This window comes from Lygodium microphyllum, chromosome 24 (assembly GCF_053477565.2).
Source record: "Lygodium microphyllum isolate KBCC chromosome 24, Lygodium_microphyllum_v1.1.10, whole genome shotgun sequence".
In the NCBI taxonomy this organism is placed as follows: Eukaryota; Viridiplantae; Streptophyta; class Polypodiopsida; order Schizaeales; family Lygodiaceae; genus Lygodium; species Lygodium microphyllum.
Window position 1 is genome coordinate 78,180,826 of NC_141158.1, and position 19,313 is coordinate 78,200,138.

At 38.9% G+C, this 19,313-nt stretch overlaps 1 protein-coding gene across 1 annotated transcript in view; it reads left to right on the plus strand.

The window, feature by feature from the left end:
• LOC148015268 (chaperone protein dnaJ GFA2, mitochondrial-like) overlaps positions 1-14,623 on the plus strand; it is a 59,322-nt gene extending 44,699 nt beyond the window's left edge. The window contains exons 17-20 of the mRNA XM_087665408.1: positions 11,559-11,615; positions 11,799-11,847; positions 13,700-13,763; positions 13,927-14,623. Of these exons, the coding sequence (XP_087521534.1) occupies positions 11,559-11,615; positions 11,799-11,847; positions 13,700-13,763; positions 13,927-14,017 (261 nt within the window). The 3' untranslated portion in view covers positions 14,018-14,623. The remainder of the gene's footprint in view (positions 1-11,558; positions 11,616-11,798; positions 11,848-13,699; positions 13,764-13,926) is intronic.
• The last annotated feature ends 4,690 nt before the right edge of the window (positions 14,624-19,313 follow it).

A 19,313-nucleotide genomic window follows, 5' to 3' on the forward strand; every position in this document is an offset into this window, starting at 1 on the left:
TGATGGGCATGAACTATGATTGCCCTCTCTTGCCCAAACTCTTCGGACTGAACATTGATGAGATTGTTGATATTATAGACAGGATTGGAGGTGGAGGCCTCTTGATCCCAATCTTGCAATATGTAGATGACATTGTTGTTGAGAATAGCAAATGGTGCCTAATATAGAGGCTTGCCCATAAGTGGTTTTGTATGAGAGAGATGACAAAGATGTATGCTCTAGAAGTTCTAGGAATAGATGTCCAAAATCCCATAAGCACAGAGAGAAAAAGCGATACTATCCGAAAAGCTATAATGGCATGTACTGACACTTATTTCAATGTAATGGTACTATCAGGTTGAGTCACTCAAGGTTGTGTTTATGAGTCTAAGCTAATCTATCTTGGAACCTAATTCACTTGAGTTACAATTCCTCATTCAGATAATGTATTGTGTGTTTGACTTGCGTCTACCATAGCTGATCTAGCTCTAGATCCGTGTTTCGTGACAATTGTGTTGGTATTATATTCTTGGAACTTGTCATTTTCAGCAGATACTTGTCTTTTTTAGCCTCTACTTTCCTCTTTTGACCACCCAAGTGAAACTAGCCTTCGTTCTTAGAGAGGGTGGTAATAACCCGATTTAACAATAATTACAACAAGTAAATAAATCACATAAACTGAAACACACATTTTACCACTTTAATCTTGGACAATGAACAGCTTGATAGTCCCAAAAGTGGGTATTTCTTTATCTTTAATTGCAAGTGGATGGAGTACAATAGAGATTTACTAATCTCCTCTACTAATCCAAGTGCCTCTTGTTGTCATAAATAACTAGTAAGCCTTCAAACCAATTTGCTCCTTGGTTTGCTCAGGGATTGACCTTCACCTTGCTTCTTACGAGACAAATTTAGCCCCAAATTTGATATTGGTTAGTAGACCTCTTGAATCTTCTTGAAATGTTTAAATTTCAACTCTTGGAATTCAAGTCCTAGGTCCTTAATTTTGAGCACACATCCGGAGGCAACTATCAAATCCTAATTTCTGCTGTAGATTAGAGTTTATTGCAGAGATTAACCAAAATCTCCACCTTTGATGACTCCAATGGCCAGATTTTGTTGAGATAACTTTTTCTTGGAGGGTCTCTTGCTAGCTGGAAATGACTTGTCAATTGTTGTAGTAGCAATGGCAGCTTTCCTCTCTCTCTCTCTCTCTCCTCAAAATCTCAAAACTTTTTTCCACTTGCATGGGCAAGTTTTGGCCAAGTGGCAACCTTCTAATTCCATTTTCTAGTATTATCTAGCTTATCAAACTAATTTTCAAAATTTTAATACTGAAAATTAAGTTAATAATGATTTTAGTACCCAAAAAATAGTTTTACTAGCCAATAATTAAATTGGCTTGATCAATTCGTCTTCCAAGTATTCTTTAGCAGTTATTGATCCTTAGACTAACATTAATGAATGAATTAATTAATGCCTAATCTCTAATATCACCTTTGACATTAGTGGCCAATAAATTGGTCTAGGCCCAAAATTGACATTGGGTACCACCTAGTATCTGGCAGGCATAACATATTACAACTTTTATCTTGGGCGCCAATTGATATCTTGGGTCCTAGGTTCCACATGACAAAATAATTAACTTGCACCTCACATGTCAAGTCACTTTTGTATGTTTGATCAAATTTTAATCAAATGCTAAGCAAAGCATTAAGATTTCACGTCCTCTTGATACCCAAGCCTCACAACTATATATTGGAGGTCTCTCTTTTCACTCTCATAAGCTCTAATGCTGAAATTTCAGCCACATGCTTTGTATACTCCTATCGAATACTCATCCAAGAAGCACTTCCTATGCAGTGTCATCAAATCAAAGCACAAAAGAAAAGAGTTAGCTTGCTGCCCAGAGTATCCAGAAATTAGGGTCTAAAAACCCTAAATTTCAGTTTTGTAGTGAATCAGCCCTATTGTGTATGGTTTGGGCACTTTGCGCCCATGGTTTGTTTCAATGAAATTCTATAAAGTGGGAGAGGTAGATTCCCCTATCATTGTGTTGTTCTCTCTCTCTCTATATATATATATGTGTGTGTGTGTGTGTGTGTTTCTCTCTCTTTTTGTCTCTATCTTTTAATTTCATGTTGATAATTGGTCAAGTTGGATAGATCAAAGTATTTTAAATCTCGCATTCTTTGCAGCATTTACATCTCTTCATCTTTCTTTTGTTAATTGATTGGTTCTTCTAGATTTTGAACTTTCTTCTTTGTTTTTGTTAGATTCTCTTTCAACACATTTTTTCTTGTTATACTTGTCGGACCATATCTAGTAGTAAGTATTGGTACAAGGGGAAGAAGGCTTGGTGGCAGGCTGCTTCAATGGGGTTATAGTCAGCACCTTGGAGAAGTTCAGTCTGGTTGCCATATCTGCTTGTAAGTGGAAATAGGGATTGGATTGAGGGGCTGTCATTGCTGTATATCTTGGCCATCCAAGTGACAATCCCTTGTCCTTTCGAGCTACATTGAACTAATCCGTTTCGTGCCGTTCTAGTCCATAACAAATAGCCCGTCCTGTCACATGACATTGGGGTGGTTGCCACCTTATATACATGGCATTTGATATCCCCTTCATATTACAACTTTTACATAAATAATGAAATAAAAAGAGCTTCCTTACGCTTACCTAAGTAATACTTTGTTCCTATTATGAAAATGCATTGTGTTAAGATTTACCATAAAAAACTAATTACAATCATATCTTGGAAGTCCCCAAACCACATGAAATTATTGTAATCTCAAAGGCATCTCCTAATTCAATTGGGAATGCTGAATCAACAATAGAGAACTTTTGTGGTTAAAAATGCATAAATATACGGAATGAGAACAAATCTGGAAGATCTTTTCCGACTCAAGAAGTGATGTTACACTTATCATATTCCCTCTAAATTTTGTTGTGTAGACTTCCTTATCTATGGGCATTTTTACCTTATAGCTAGAGAAGGGTTTTTTCCCTGTGTGAACACCTGTTAGTGGGTGTGGTACTCAGTACCTTAGAGATTGTACTTTCATATCATTTTCACATAGTGGATGTGACATTCCATCACTCTCCGCTCTTGCTATTCATTCGTTCCCTATGAGTATGTGTGATGTTGAACCCTAACCTAACTGTAGTATCAGAGCGTACCTCTTCTCAATCATTGTAGTTGCCACTACTACCATTGAGCCTCGGGCTCAACTACTCTCATATATTAGTTGTTGCTTTAGGTCCAACATGGCTAAGTACTAGCTCCAATTCTTCCCTTCAGTTTGTGCAGTCTCCTTTGTTGCTAGGCCCAGGACAACATCATCGCTGTCTCAAACCATTGCGTTCTGTTTGTCTTTGTCAGTCGCCTAGCAGAAGCTGAAACTCGCCTTGACTCAGTATGCTGGCACATGCTGTGTTGGATCTTTGTTTGCTTGTGACCTACACGTTTGTCCCAATCATGTCTGCCTTGTGTGCGCTTGACCGCCCAGCTCCATTTGCCCTATTGGTGCTCGTCTGTCCCATTTTGCATGCCCGCAACTTGCATCAGTAGTGCAAGGTCAGGCTTGCATTGATAGTCACGTGTGCGGACTTGTTGTGCTTGTCAACCACCGTGGAGATTGCTTCGTCCTTGCCATGTCAAATTGCATTTGACAGCCTGTTGACTGCTTGCACATGTGCTTCATCAGTCGTCTTTAGAAACAACATGGAAATATTCTTTGCCTCCAGCCTTAATCAGCATTAGCAACATAAATACACATGTATTCTTGCGCAACCCTCTTAGCAAGCACAAATTTGGGGATTTTCTCAGCCGAATCTAATTTCCACTCAATTTCATCAAAGTAGCACACTGCCATGTATATATGAGAGGGGCGATTTGTATGTATCTAGATCCACATGAAACGCGTCTTCTCATCTCTCCTCATGACCTATACCATATCCTATAGCTCCTACCTATATAGCACAAGCTACTCCTTTAGATCCTTTGGTTCCCCCTCATGATCGGGCTCTTGGGTGGCATGCCGTCTCCCACCTATACCCTCTCATCTTTGGCAAGTGCATGCCGACTTTGGTGCGTCACTATATATAGGATGATGTCCTTGTGACGGAAGGTCTCCTGGAATAGCCTTGCATATGTCCTCATGGCTCCATTATGGTTCCACATTGCGAACTTCATGTGTTTCATAGGCCACGCCCCATCATTGGCACCTATTTGTGATAATGATGGGCTGGCCTCTGTATATTGCCCATTTGCTTGCTTTGCGGGCCTCTATAATTTGCAACATGCACTCCTTGTGGTGGGCTACTTGGGCTAGTATGAGAAGAAATGATTGATGCTACTCCATGGCCTCCATTAATAGGTGAAAACTGACAAGACGTTCAGCAGCAAGAATGGCTTATTTAGGGGCTGTGACAGCAGCAAAACCTCTCATTTCTTCTTCCCCCTTTGTGGTAGTTGGTTTCAGCTTTCATTTGAGACCTTCTATGGTGCAGTTTCACCTTGCTACAAATGAGAAACCTCAGGTCCCCGATTTGAGTCTACAAAAAGCTCAAGGAGATATTATTCTCTTCTATGCAGCCATTCTTGACAAATGTATGGCCATGTGTTGCATTCAAGACATGGCATGCATGCCATTCTAGAACTGAGGTGTATATTCTTTTTTACTTCAATAACTTGAGATAGGAATGGGATTTCATGCCACATGAAAAGTCTACAAAATAGCAATTGATAATTTGTTGTGTCGCTCCCCTGTCATATGGTGGATAGAGTCATCCTTTTTCCACTTTGTTTTCAGGTAAATAAGCCTTGGAAGTGCTAAGATGGATAGAGCCATCTTGCAGTTTTTAAAAAAAATAAATAAACAGTCTTAGTTATTCTCTAATTTGATGTGTACTCTCTATTTTTTATACCCAAATTCTGTTTGTTGCATCTTGTAATTTGTTGCCCATTTTATCACAACTCCCTAGTAACAATAGGGTAGGATATATCTAGGAGGTAGGGTAGGATATTTTGAAAAGATGGGGGAGAATTAGGGAGCTTGAGCTTTTGCAAGTCACAATACACAAAGTAATGGAGCTTGATGGAGCTGAGAGTGAACGCGACGGATAACACACACACAGAGTAGAGAGTAGTAGAAAGAAGAGTGAGCATGACACTTGATGTTTAGTACAATGACTAGTGTACCTCTTTAGGTTTTTGGATAGATATATATAAAAGTACAAATGTGCTAAGGGTGTGTTCACACCTGTGCACATATAAAGGCACGATGGCCCTTTATTCCCAACAACCTCCCACCTAAAGGCAATGTGCCTTAAGAGGAGAAAAGAATTAGCTAAGTCTAGGTATGTACAAAGCTGAAATACATATATCTATCCAACTCCCATCATCTGTCGGCAATGAGCAAACTGCTCTGTTGGAAGACCCTTCGTGAGAAGATCTGCAGGATTATCATCTGTATGCACTTTGACAAGCTCAATGCTCTTGCTGTCAAGTACATCTCTAATGAAGTGATACTTGTATATGCTTCGTCTTTGCATGAAAGGCAAGATTCCGTGCTAGCATGATAGCACTCTGACTATCACTATGGAGAACATGTAACTCTGTATGCCAAGCTCTCCTACCAGACGTAAAAGCCATAAAGCCTCCTTGCATGCCTCAGGGGAGCCGCATACTCTTTCTCTATAGTAGATAATGCAACACATTTTTGTAGCCTAGAGTCCAAGAGACTGCTCCTCTTGTGAAGGTAAACACATATCCAGAAGTGGACTTTTTGCAGTCCATATGACCAGCATAGTCTGTATCTGTAAAGCCAACGATAGATGTCTTTTGCTTTCCAAAGCAGATGCACAAATCCTTTGTGCCTTTGAAGTATCTCATAATATCTTTCACTGCTTCCCAATACTTTTTACCAGGGTTTGCCATGTATCTGCTAACCACTCCCACTGCAAAGGCAATGTCAGGACGTGTAGCAATCATAGCATACATCAAACTACCAAGGGCTGAAGCATATGGTATCTTGGCCATTTTCAGCCTTCTCATCATCAGATGTAGGGCTGTCCTCTACACTGAGTTTTACATATGGAGGCAATGGAACCCCAATTGTTTTTCCCCCCTCCATATTGAAACGCTACAAAACCTTGGAGATATACTCTTGCCGAGATAGATAGAGTAACTCTTGCCGAGATAGATAGAGTAATCCTTTTGACCTATCTTTGAGTATTCACATGCCAAGAATGTGATTTGCATCACCAAGATCCTTCATGTCAAAGCTGCCATGAAGACTTTGCTCTAGTGAGTCCAAGGCATGAGTATCCTTGCCAGCAATCAACATGTCATCAGCATACAAAACCAAGATAATCAGGTTGTCATCTGCTGTCTTCTTGGTGTATAAGCAGTGATCCACTTGACTTCTATGAAAATCTTGAGACTGCATAAATGTATCAAACTTATGATACCATTCTCTTGGTGCTTGTTTCAGTCCATACAAACTTCTTTTAAGTTTATATACTATCTTCTCTTTTCCTTTTGCCACAAACCCTTTAGGTTGCTGCATATATATGTCTTCATGCAGATCACCACGTAAGAATGTAGTCCTTACATCCATCTGTATGAGCTTTATATCTTCAGTTGTAACCAAGTCCAAAATGGTTCTCAATGTAGTCATCTTGGCTGCACGAGAGAAGATCTCATCAAAATCAACTCCATGTTCCTACTTGTACCCCTTCGCAATCAATCTTGCTTTGTACTTTGGCGAGGAACCAGAAGTGACCATCTTGTAAACCTATTTGCATGGAAGGGTTTTTTGCCCTTTAGGCAACTGCACCAAGTTCCAAGTGCCATTTTTTTCAAGAGATTCCATCTCTGACAACATGGCTTATACCATTTCTTACTGTCCTATCTGTCTAGTGCTTCCTTGAAGCAAGACGGTTCACCACAGTCTATCAACATGACATAATCAGCCACATTGTTTGCACCAAGAACGAATCTATTAGGTTGTCTAGTAGCCCTATACGATCTCCTAATCCAATGATCATTGTTTGCTGGTTGTTGAGGCTACAAATTTCCATTTTCAGCTTGCTGTCTTGGCATTTCAGCTTGTAAATTAGCATTAACAGCTTGCTATCTTGGCTGTTCGTGCACATCCAGTGGCTCATCATTACGGGCAATGGCTGGCTGATCATTTCTAGTATTATTTTTTGTATTTGTAGGTTCATTTACAACAAGTATTTATTACTGTACAGCAGTCACGTTTTGCTGTCCAAAAGGTATTTCTTCTCGGAATACAACCCTAGGACTTTCTCTATTCTTTCGGGCTGTTTGTGCATGCGATCTTCCCGGAAGATAACATCATTGTTGCATACTACTTTTCTTTCTCGAGATCCCATAATCTATAGCCCATTTCACCTTCATCACTATATCCTAGGAAAATACATTTACAGGACTTTGGCTTAAGTTTGCTACGATCTTCCTTACGTATGTGCACAAATGCTTCGCAACCAAACACTTTTAAGTGTGCATACGAAGGTGGCTTGCCCGACCACACTTCTTGGAGAACTCCCCTCCCTCCCTTCCCCCCAAAGACCTGTTTGGTGATCGATTAATCAAGTGTACAACTGTCATAACAACCTCTGCCCAAAAACCATGAGGTAAAGCAGCATGTGACAACATTGTACGGACCTTATCCTGTATGGTCCGATTCATACGCTCTGCAGCTCCATTTTGGGGTGGATTATAAGGGACAGTGAGCTTCCTCTTTATCCCTTTGTTGTTACAAAATGCCTGAAAGACCTTGGACATATATTCCCCACCATTGTCAGAGCGAATACACTTAAGTGTCTTATCAGTCTGATTTTCAACCATTGCCAAGAATTTTTGAAACTTGTCAAGCACTTCGTCCTTGCTTCGAATAGGGTAAATCCATATCTTCCGTGTAGCATCATCGACAAAGGTGACAAAGTATTTCTTTCCCTCTAAAGATAACCCTAGCATTTGACATAGATCCGAATGTACTAACTCTAGAGGAGAAGATTTCAGCAAAAGAGACTTCTTATGAAATGTCTGTGCATGTTTACCATAAAAACAATGATCACAATGCTCAAAATTAGCATAATGAAGACAAGGCAAGTAACCCAAACGAGAAAGCACTTTCATTCCAATTTGACTCTTGTATCCCAACCGGCCATGCCACAAAGAAACACTTGGTTGCTCGGTCACGGTAACAACATGGTCACACACACTAGATACATGGAGAGGATACAAGGTATTACTTTTACAACCTCTGGCAATCACTCTAGATTCCTTACAGATCTTCCATTTCCCATCACCAAAGGTGGTATGAAATCCATCATCATTTAGCCGCCCTGTGCTAATCAAGCTCATCTTGAGCTGAGGTACATGCTGTACATGTTGAAGTGTGAATACAGAATCATGTTGAAACTGCAACTGTACACTGCAAATACTTGTAATGTCATATGCATAGTTGTCCCGAAGATGGACAACTCCATGTTGACCCCGTGTATAGTCAGAAAACCACTCACGATGAGGGGTGATATGAAAGGAAGCACCTGAATCTAAAATCCAAGTGTGTATGTCATCATCCGTATCTGCAAGTAAAGCATGTGTACTAAAGTGTGAAGAGACAAAGAGCACGTTATTCCCACTGCCACTGTCATGAGTGACTACATTCACCTCTTCAATTTTGACACTGCTCTTTTTAGGCTGACTCTCTTTCTTCTCTTCCTTGCTATCATCTGTCTTCTTGCCCTTTTCTTTCTCTTTCTTCCATTTGTAGCAGTCACATTTAAAGTGACCCTTCTTGCCACAATGATGGCATTCAACATCCTTACCATGTGATTTATTGCGTCCCTTGCTATCAGATTTACCTTTCTGCTGTGATCTGCCCTAGTATGCAAAGCACTGGAAGACTTACTGGATGCATTGTTTTGCCGATTCATTTTTTCCATGAGTAGAGCACTCTCTACATCAGCATATAGAAGTATCACATTAGAATTGCTTATAGCAGTATTGAATGTATCCCAACTCTCTAGCAGAGTGCAAAGCAAGAACGTAGCCTTAAATTCTTCATCAATCAAGAACTTCAAGGCAACCAGCTGGCTGAAAATGGAGTTAAACTCACTTAAGTGAGTAGACATTGTTGTACCCTCTTTCATACGCAAATCCATAAGCTTTTTCAACAAGTAAACTTTGCTTGTGGCACTCTTCTAGGCATACAGTTCTTCCAGTTGAGTCCAAATAGAATAGGCAGAATCCAAACCTTCAATGTTAAATAGTAAGGCATCAGAATTTGATAGCTCGATGGTTGAGCGTGCAAGCTCATTTAACTCATCCCAGTCTTCTTGTTCCATATCTGTGGGCTTTGCCCCTTTGGTCTTAATCGGCCTTGCGTGCTTCTTCTGCAACAGGATATTATAGCATTGTTTTTGCCAGATTGCAAAGTTATGTGCTCCTTAAAGCTTCTTAATGTGCATGAGATGACTGCTGTCACTGCTGCCAGCCATGATTTTCAGCCCAAATGTGACAAAAAAATTCAGCAAATGCTGGCCCAAACTGTCACACAAGTGACCAAGGTACAAACAAGTACCAACCAGCAATAAATGACCACGTAAAAGAAGAAATTTCAGATCTGCAATTAAATTTTTAGAAGTACTATACCTTGTGCTACAGCACTCCACAACTGATTACAGCTATTCCAAGGACAAATACATCACATTACATGAGAAGTCCCAAAATTTAGCTTCAATTTCTGTTGTACATGTACCACGGGCACAAAATTTGACAATTTTTATGCTCAAATCATCAACCATACATCTGCACTGTTTCTGATATGCATAGAATAGGTCAATTTTGCCAAAATAGAGCAATTTCAGCAAAACCCCCAAATTTTTTCAAGTGCTAGATGTCCAAATTGCATGGAATTAAACCCGCATGTACATAAAATGACCAAATGGCGCACAAATTTCGCCCAAACAGCAAAAGCCCCAAATTTCACAGGGTCCAATGTGCATCAATGTCGAGAAATTGGGTAAATTTCAGCCCAATTCTTGCATGTACATGAAAAGCCCCAAATGTCAGAGGCAAAATGTCACAAATTCTTGCAATTTCTGAGACAAATATCACTGTTGTGTCTTGCTCGCATCAAATCTGGACAAATCCCCGAATTTCTCAGGATCCAATGTCAAGAAATTTTACTCAAAAGAGCAAAATTTTGACAGATTTGGCAAAATCCCCAAAATGCACACAAGATAGGAAGATGAGAACCCTAGTCTTTCTTCTTCTTCTTCTTCTTTTTCTTTTTCTTCTTCTTCTCCACTTATGGTATTTTGATCAAATCATTTCGTTTGTTTCTTCAATAGAGAGAAGAAAATGCCTCGCATTGTACTTTATTCTAGAAATGTAAGTTTATGGTTTGAAGTAGATTTACACCTTGTACCATAGAGGAGATAGGTAAACAAACAACACACGATGCTTGCCATCACGCTACTTATTGTGCTTTGTTTCTAAGAGGAGATTCACCAGTTCCATTGCTTTGGAAATGTTTCCTTGGGAACATTTTCAAACATCTTTCACCCTCACAAGGGTTAGAATGTTGACTACCTCCTATGCGTCGGTTTAGTCAAGTCCTTTTCTTACTTCCCATGAAAAGATTTAGGCCAAATATTTACCACCCACGTTAGATATATTTTGTTAATCAATATAAGTGTCTATTGTAAAAAGAAACAGTCAAGAGTTGCGCTTACTGCCAATCACCCTGCACTTTGTCTTATGTTCAGATGTTCCTTATACTCGTAAATCCTATGCACTGACACTTGCACTTGCAAAAGAAGCTCAAGCAATATCTGTATGCCAAGAACAACGGATACAAATAGCTGATCAAGCACTCATACAGGAATGGATAAAAACAACTGCAACCTTTGAGAAGGCCCCCCTTCAATATCTCAAATTGTGTGTTAAACCGTTGTTTGTTCAGAGGGTTACACATTGGTTATTATATACACTCTCTTAATTATCTTGCTACACATGAATATTCTTTCTGAGTCATTTTCTACCATGATCTATTTTTCATAGGATCATTGTTTCTCGGTAGTCTGTAATTAGAAGATTTTTTTCTGCCCAAAATCTGGCTTTGCAGATACTTTTTCAAAAGTCAGCACACTATTCCATGAATAGCTCAGTTAGATTGTGTTACAATATTTTTGGAAATTACAATGCAGCTTCATCTGTATTGAGCAACTGAGGGAGGCATCAGTAGCCTTGCCCTGCTTTAAACTTGCTACAAAGATGTGATAGTGAAGGAATTTGCGCAGTCTGCTATTTGTCTTTCAAGCATTATGCGACCTTATGTTTGATTTCTTTTAAGTATGATGAAATACTGCCAGGGCTGGTAGTAGGAAAAGTCCTTTTTATTCAGGTTTTTGGAAGTTGTAACTATCTTGGAAACTGCCAGGGCTGGTAGTATGAAAAATTCCTTTGTATTCAGATATTTTGAAGTTGTGACTATCTAGGAAGGGCCAACTTCTAAGTTTGATTCCATTTGATACAGGCTATTCTTGGTGGAACAATTCAAGTACCAACCCTGACTGGGCATGCTGTGCTAAAGGCACGTATTGTGTTTTCTTATGTGCTGATTTTATGTGCTGCAATGACCAGCTGAGACATTGCAACATCTGAGATGTCACCTGTAGAAAAGTGGCAGTGTTTACTACAGAATTTCTTTTGTTCTCAAAACAAATTTTTAAAAGATATGTTTAACGGAACACTGATTTTTATGTATACCTTGCAGGTTCGCCCAGGAACACAACCCGGTCAAAAACTGTGCTTGAGAGGAAAAGGTATAGTACTAAATTGTGTAAATGGCTTGAATGCCCTTAAAGTTGAACTATTCACAGTGGTAGAAACCTTGTTTGTTATCTAGAAAATAAATAGTTGTGCTCCCTTATTTGTTTGGGAGAACTTATGGATGGAGGGTTTTTTTCCCAAGCCATCCAATCACTTCACATCATGTGGTTGGTAACTTGTATTTCCAACTTGTTTGAACCACTCCAAAATTTGTTTGAGTATGAACACATTGATGCAAATAGACTAGGAGCTTTCTATATTAATTTTTTAGCATTACTATGACATTGATGAAAATCAACCAGGAAAATTGTATGTTATTGAAACCTTGTGACATTAGTTGAAACGTTGGTGATTTATTGAGAAGTTCAAGCAATGTATGGACATATTTATAGATCCATGAGCACAGCACTAGTTGATAACAGAAGTTATGGTGGGGTGCTTGATGAGTGAGAGGTTAGCTTGCTCTAGAGTAAAAGGGATGAATCTAGCTGCTATGAGAAATAGCTGCATGTGTGCCTCTTCTCCTCGTTAGCCAGTAAAATGCATGCACTTGCCTCAGTCAGGAGGAGGATTTAGTTTCCTGGTTTTGAGATGTTTGGGAAACTACTCAGCCAGTGAAATGCATGCACTTGCCTCAAGTCAGGAGGAGGATTTTATTTGTTTTGAGGCTTTTGAGAAAGTACTTTCACTTTGGAGGACCATACATTTTTGACATTATCCTAGTTTCAGAACGAGAGTTGCTATCAGTGCTTGGAGTTTGATGATTTTCCAGAGGCAACAACAGTGGTCAATGAGAGAATTGGGGGCTTATCGAGAGGAAGCTATTGCTACAAAAAACATACACACCAGAAGAGGAGATGAAATGTGGGCTCCAATTATTGCACACTCTAGAAATGTTTGAAGTTACACAATGAATGAGGTTGCTTGATCTCCTCATCCAAGATTGCTGCACATAAAAGCCAATAGATTTGTGATGCTGCTCAATGCTGAGGTTAGGCCTTGTACATTTTTTCCCCAAGGGGGATATGTCAGTATGCTGTCTTTCTAGGAGCTGAACTTCTGCGATGTCAGTGTACTCAGGTGGCTGTACCTTCACCTAAAGTGCAATGCTTTCTCTGCTAACAAGTGTGGCAAATGTGTAATGAAGGAACCTGCACACATTTGACACAGAATAAAGTGTAATTCAGGTGATCTTGTGCTTTTTACTGAAATACAAAATTGTAAATGTTAGCTGTACTAAGGTAAGGAGTTGCCCACTGAATGGTTGCATGACCCAGACAGTGATGCGAATAGGCTACAAGCTGTCTGATTTTCTGTAACATGTTTTCAACCCAGCAGCACTCTGGATCTATTACTTGGGAGTTGATAACTAGGAAGGATATTGGAGGTTATGGGGGCACGTTTGAAAAGGAAGAGGATTTCCTGATCTGGACTTTGGAGAAAGAGAGGAATGATGCTGCGTGAAAGTGGCAGAGTAAGCCAATGGGATGCATGGAACCCTTACCTGAATCAGGAGATCTATCTCCATAGTTTTGGGGTCATCAGCAAAATGGAGAAGTCATGTTAGGTGGTTCTTGCTGGGATTGTCAAACATAACATAATATGTCAAATGGTAACATAATAAAATGTTGCTGGTGATGCGTTCTGGGTCTTGTTTATGATGATAGGTACATGGATAGGGTACTCTTGAGAAATTGGCTGTTATTTGTGTGTAAAAGATGAAATACCTCGTTATTACTTGCTTGTAAGAGAGAATGTGCTGATTGAAATTCTGTTTGAATTTATTTTACATGCTTTATTTTTGCACATGACCATTCTAATGCTGTTTTGTCTTGTATAATACAGGAATTCGAGCTCCAAATAAACCTCCTGGTGATCAACTAGTTAATATTTGTGTGGAGATGCCGAAGTAAGCTTCTAACCAACTTCATCATGCTTCAGTGAAAATGGTTTAATAGGAAGTCAACAGACCACTCGTGTTCCTACTTGTTTGCAACAAAGAAGTTCGAACGTTTGTAACAGCATTCCTTTTTGAACTTCCTTCAATCTGTTATTATTGTGTGATCATTCAGGAATCTGACTCGCCGTCAAAGGTTGATAATTGAAGAGTTGGAAAAAGAGGAAAGGGAGATGGAAAACATGGCTGCAACAGGTACTGGGTAGTGCTACTAACAACCAAGGGGGACTGCTTACAAACCTTTTGTAAGTCTCTTCCATTTTTAGAATGTTGGCATGCCATTCTTTCTTGTTCAATCTCTAGATTTGGTCCTTATCAAGGATGTGAGGCTGTAAGGCAATGGGAACAAATGTCTCTGTTTTGAGATCTGGTGGTGTTGTCCATAGCCACAAAGATGTCTTAAGAGCAGGTCAAAGTGAGCTGTTCCGGCTATAGTGCAGAGATTTGAGTGATAGTCTGGTGGATAGAACTATTGAGATTTAGCTTCATTCCAGCTAGAGTGTTTTGAGTTGTAGCTTTTGACTCCATTAAAATTTGATTCATATATAAGGTCTTTAACTTGAGCAGCCTTCATTAAGCTTGAGATGGAGAGCATTTCTAAAAGGACTTGACCAATGAGTTGCAAAGTTGTTGATCGAAAATCAATTGTGTTTGTGGAACCTTGATTATTCCCAAGATATTCATGTAGGATGTTCGAATTAAATATTTCATCTACATGACATAAGAATTTAGTGTTGTCTCTATTGTAAACATAAAGCAACAGAGTGTTTTGCAAATGTATACAAGGACCATTGTTATACACAGAAGAGACTTTTGCACACTGAGTGTTCCTAAGCAAGGGGATATCTCTTCAAGCCACTCACCAAACCCCGAACCCCAAAGCCTGCGCATGCATGCATGTGCATTTTCTTCAGCAGTCTTTGTTTGATCGTCTCTTTCTTCGTAAGATTGTTGACCGTATCTATGCCCTCTTTTCTCAGTGCTTTTGATGTGTGTGTTCTTCATGCCTGCAAGCATGTGCATGCATGTGCTCGTGGTTGCACGTGCACGTGTGCATGGTGTGTGCAATCCTTGTTTTAGCCATGGCGAGTGCACATTTGTTAGCCCTGTGTAAATTGGAACCCCTTTGAACCCATCAACACTTTGAAAGGGTTTTGAGCTGTTTTGAAGCTTGTTGAGGTTTCAGGCTGGTCAAATTTTGCATGTAAAATCTTTTGCAACAGGTCTGCAACTCTTAAGTAGTTGGGATTGTGTAATAATGGGCTGCAAATAAGTTGATGTAATCACAAGGGCTTGCGTCGATAAGAGTAGAGTTAGGTTCAAAGACTGCCCTAAGATAAGGGGATGATCTAATTATCTACAGAACGGAATGTGGAATCATTGACATGACTATACCATAGCTTTGACATGGCCAAAGTATTCTTAGAATCTATTGTGAAAATAAAGTATTGGCCCATTTTGAGAACAATGCACGTTTTAAGAACCAAATAATATCCTAAGATAGAGCTTCAGAGTGGGTCTAACCACTCCAACCAAACTAAACAAAAAGACAACATAGAAATCTACCATGCAAGTTACATTTGTATGCATTTGCATATATGAATGGTGAGCATACGTTCTGAATGTTAAGGGTATTTTGGGAAGATAGAAAATGTGAATGGTTTGATTTAATTCTATATGGACTTAGGACCAAAAGGATGTTCAAAGTTAATGGATGATCAATAAGCGCTAGTGTAGGTATGCGTGTAGGCATATTGTGCATGGATATATGAAGTAATCTAATGCGGTAATTCCTAATGTATGTACACTTTGTGAGACATTTTCATATTTGTTTATATATACACATGATTATGTGCATGTTAATATTAGTGTGAGAAAAACTAGTTTTGTTTACATGAATTATGAGGTTGAAAATGTGTACTTGTATGTTTAGACTAGGGCAGACATGCTAGTAAAAAGAGCATCATCAATGAGGTTAATCTAAGTTGGTCTATCTTCATGCATACAAGTTTTTATTGAAAGGTCAACTCCAAAACTCCAATTGCATCATTGATCATATATCTTATTATATAAGTATTTGTGTTATTTTGTCTTTTGAAAGATCCTAAAATATTGCTAATTAGATTATCAATATTAGGCTCATTTTTATCAAATTATTATATCTCTCACCATTTATAAATAGTTGAAAATCTTACATGTGCATAATGAATCCAAAAAATAAAGTAGTTTTGTGAGCTTGTGAATTTGATAGCAAATGCATGCAACATTGGTTTCTATTGAAATAAATTGTTTGTTTGAAAGGAAAAGGCTTGATATTTGCACATGGCAAAAAGGGTACACACACACACACACACATATTGAAGAAAGAAAGAAAGTTGTGTTAATTTCTACAAAAGGTCATTGACAAATATAGATACATTTGAAGTTTAAGGAACTATCATGCTTGCGAATTAGAAAAAGAAACAGTAATCTAAAAGGAAACATTCACCTAGAAAGTAACGAATAATTGAAAATGCTTAAAAAGCAGGAGGGATCTAATATAATAAGAAACTACTATGGGGATCAAAGTGTCACGATAGAGCTCCTCAATGATGTTTCAACATTGTATGCATCCATTGTAGTGCCTTGAGTGGGGAGGAGGTGGATTGGGAGGCCGTGGATGGTGTACTTTGCATCTCTTAGTGGCTCTATCCAGGTTCTTATGCTAGAACCATGGGTTGGTTTGAAATATACTCGAAGGTATTAGGTGTAGTTGTAGCTCTAAAAAAGTTAGTAATGGGTGCTTTGTGGTGAATCCTCAAGGTATCGTCATTTGGGATTGTAAGAGATGAGAGGAAGGTTGAGAGGAGGGCGAGTATGAGGGAAATGCATGGTAGCTGTTGAGGTATGGAGTGTAGAAGCAACTTATGTTGTGAACTGCTCCAAGGCTATGTATGGGTCCACGTCTTACAAGGTCCAACATAGTTTGGAGTAGGCACTTGCTGTCTCTTTGGTAAAATGGTATATGGGGTATTGTTGAGAACATCTTCACAGTGGGATCGAATCATATTGGTAGGTGATGTTGAAATGGAGGTAGGCATGATTTGTAGCTATTGCAATGGGACATGGGAAGATGGTAATAAACTTAATACTTGGAATGAGTTAAGGTGCTCTTAACCATCTAGATGCGTGCTTTTGTGAAAAGTATGTGACAACATCCAATCTGGCCATCTAGCTAGGCTATTAAGAATGGCTAGTCCATGCGCACCTCTTAGAGCCAAGATATGGTCTCCATTGTTTGTGCACTTTGTAGTGTTGTGTCCCACTTGCTTTGATGCTAGCTCTCTGAATATAGGATCCTTGCTATCAAAGAATGTGACCTATCTTCGTGACTTGTGTGCATTACAATCCTTGGCTAAAAAACATCCATTGTGCTAGAGTAATGCACAATATCCTCATAAAGTGATAGGTAGGGTGACTCCCCATTGAGTAGCAGAGAGCGCTCTATTGAAAGAGAAAGTTAATAGAAAGAACATTGATGCATCCCCACTTCTCATGCATTGGTTATTAGAGGTAGAAATGTTAGTAATGGCAATAATAATCATGGTAGAGACTCACAACCTAATAGGGACATCTCTCAATCTTATGGGTAATCTTGCAATAAGTCCCATGGATGTAAGTCCTCTTTGACATGTCATTATTTTGGGTAGTAGAGCTATAGTGCCATAAAATTTGCAATGATAGGCATAATGAAAAAGGCAAAGGGAAAGTGCAAGATAATGCAAAGTTCGATGATCATAACAGTATCTCTAGTAAGTCCAACAATGTGAAGATTAAATATATAAATGTAGTGCAAATTGAGTTTGATGATGACTATATCTTAGTTGCTTTGTCTCTTGATGCTATTCAGTTGACCAGTGCTTCATCTACTTATTGTTAGTGTTGCTTGCTTGATTCAAGGACTTATTTTCATGTTATCCTACATTGTGATTAGTTTTATACCTCTTGAAGCATTACAAGCTCTATGAGATCGGAAAATGATATTGCATTGTATATCATTGGCATTTGAGATGTTAGATTGCAAATTGCTTCAAGTTGCTCTTTTGTTTTGCATAATGTACATCATGTACTAACTTTGACCAAAAGCTTACTCTCTATTAGATTGTTGGATGATATAGGTTATCATGTGTCTTTTGGTGATTTTGCATGGAGAAATCCCTTTTTTCGAGCAAGAATTCCGAGCAAGAAAAAAAAAACCAAGAGCCTATGGGTGATAAGGTAGGGTGACTTCCCTTGGGTGGCATATGTAGAGCCTATGTGGGCAAAGTAGCACGTTGTAATGTATGCATCACATGGATGATCTTTGTGTATCCAAATCCACATGAAGTGAGCCTTCTCATCTCTCCTCATGACCTACACAATGTGTTGTAGCTCCATGTATATAACTACCACCCCTCTTGACCCCTTTGGTCCTACCTCATGATTGTGTTGGAGAGGATGGTTTCCCATTTGTAACCTCTCACCTCCAGTAGGTGGGCACTTGGGATGTGGTGGGTCTTTGTGTACAAAATCACATCCCTGTTTGCGAAGGTCTCTTGAAATAGACATACATTAGTCCTCATGGCTGCATTATAGTTAAGCCACTGAACTGCAAGATATTGGGGAGTGTCTAGTAGATTTTGGTGAACCAAAAGAAGAGTTAGAGGCCTGTAGTGAAATAAAAGATTTATGTAAGATTGATGCAACCTCTCTACTATCTTGGTATGTAGCTATTTTACCCTACTTTTTAATAGGGAAAACTTCCCTTGATCTTCAAAGTTGGAAAAGTTAAAGATCAAACAGTAGGCACTTAAGTTTTCATCAATTGTGGGAAACTATATCACAAAAGTGTGAATGATATCTATCGCCAATGTATTGTAGTGGATGAGCTCCCATTCGCTCTTGAAGAATACTATGATTCTAAATGCGTGGTGGCTGTTTTGTTGCCTATTTGACTATGAAAAAGGCTTTGGAATCCAATTACTAGTGGTCTGTGATATCCCAAGTTTCATTTTCACATTTGAAAATATGTGATGTATGTTAGAGGCATGACTCTAGTGAGAATCAAAATAGCCTCGAACCCTATTGTGGTTACGCCCAAATTCAAGATATGGGGATTGATTTTGTAGTGCAAATTCATCCCTCATCCTCATCAAGGAACATTACATTATAGTAGCTAGTGATTATTTCACAAAATTATAAAGAGTAAGGGCAATTGAGAAGCTAAATACACTGTTAGCTTATTCTTGAGCAAATAGCATGCCTCTTTGGTCTACTTGGAGAGCTTCTATCAATCGAGGCTATTAGTATTAAAAACACAAAAACAAGACACGTGGTAATACCCAAGTAAAAATGGACATATAGATAGTATGAATATTTAGCTTGTGGGTATATATTATCTAAGACTATTTCAAAGGGTAAAGAGAGGTTGGATAAGAATGTTCTATGTGGAAGTGCAAGTGAATAACTTTCAAGGAGCCATTA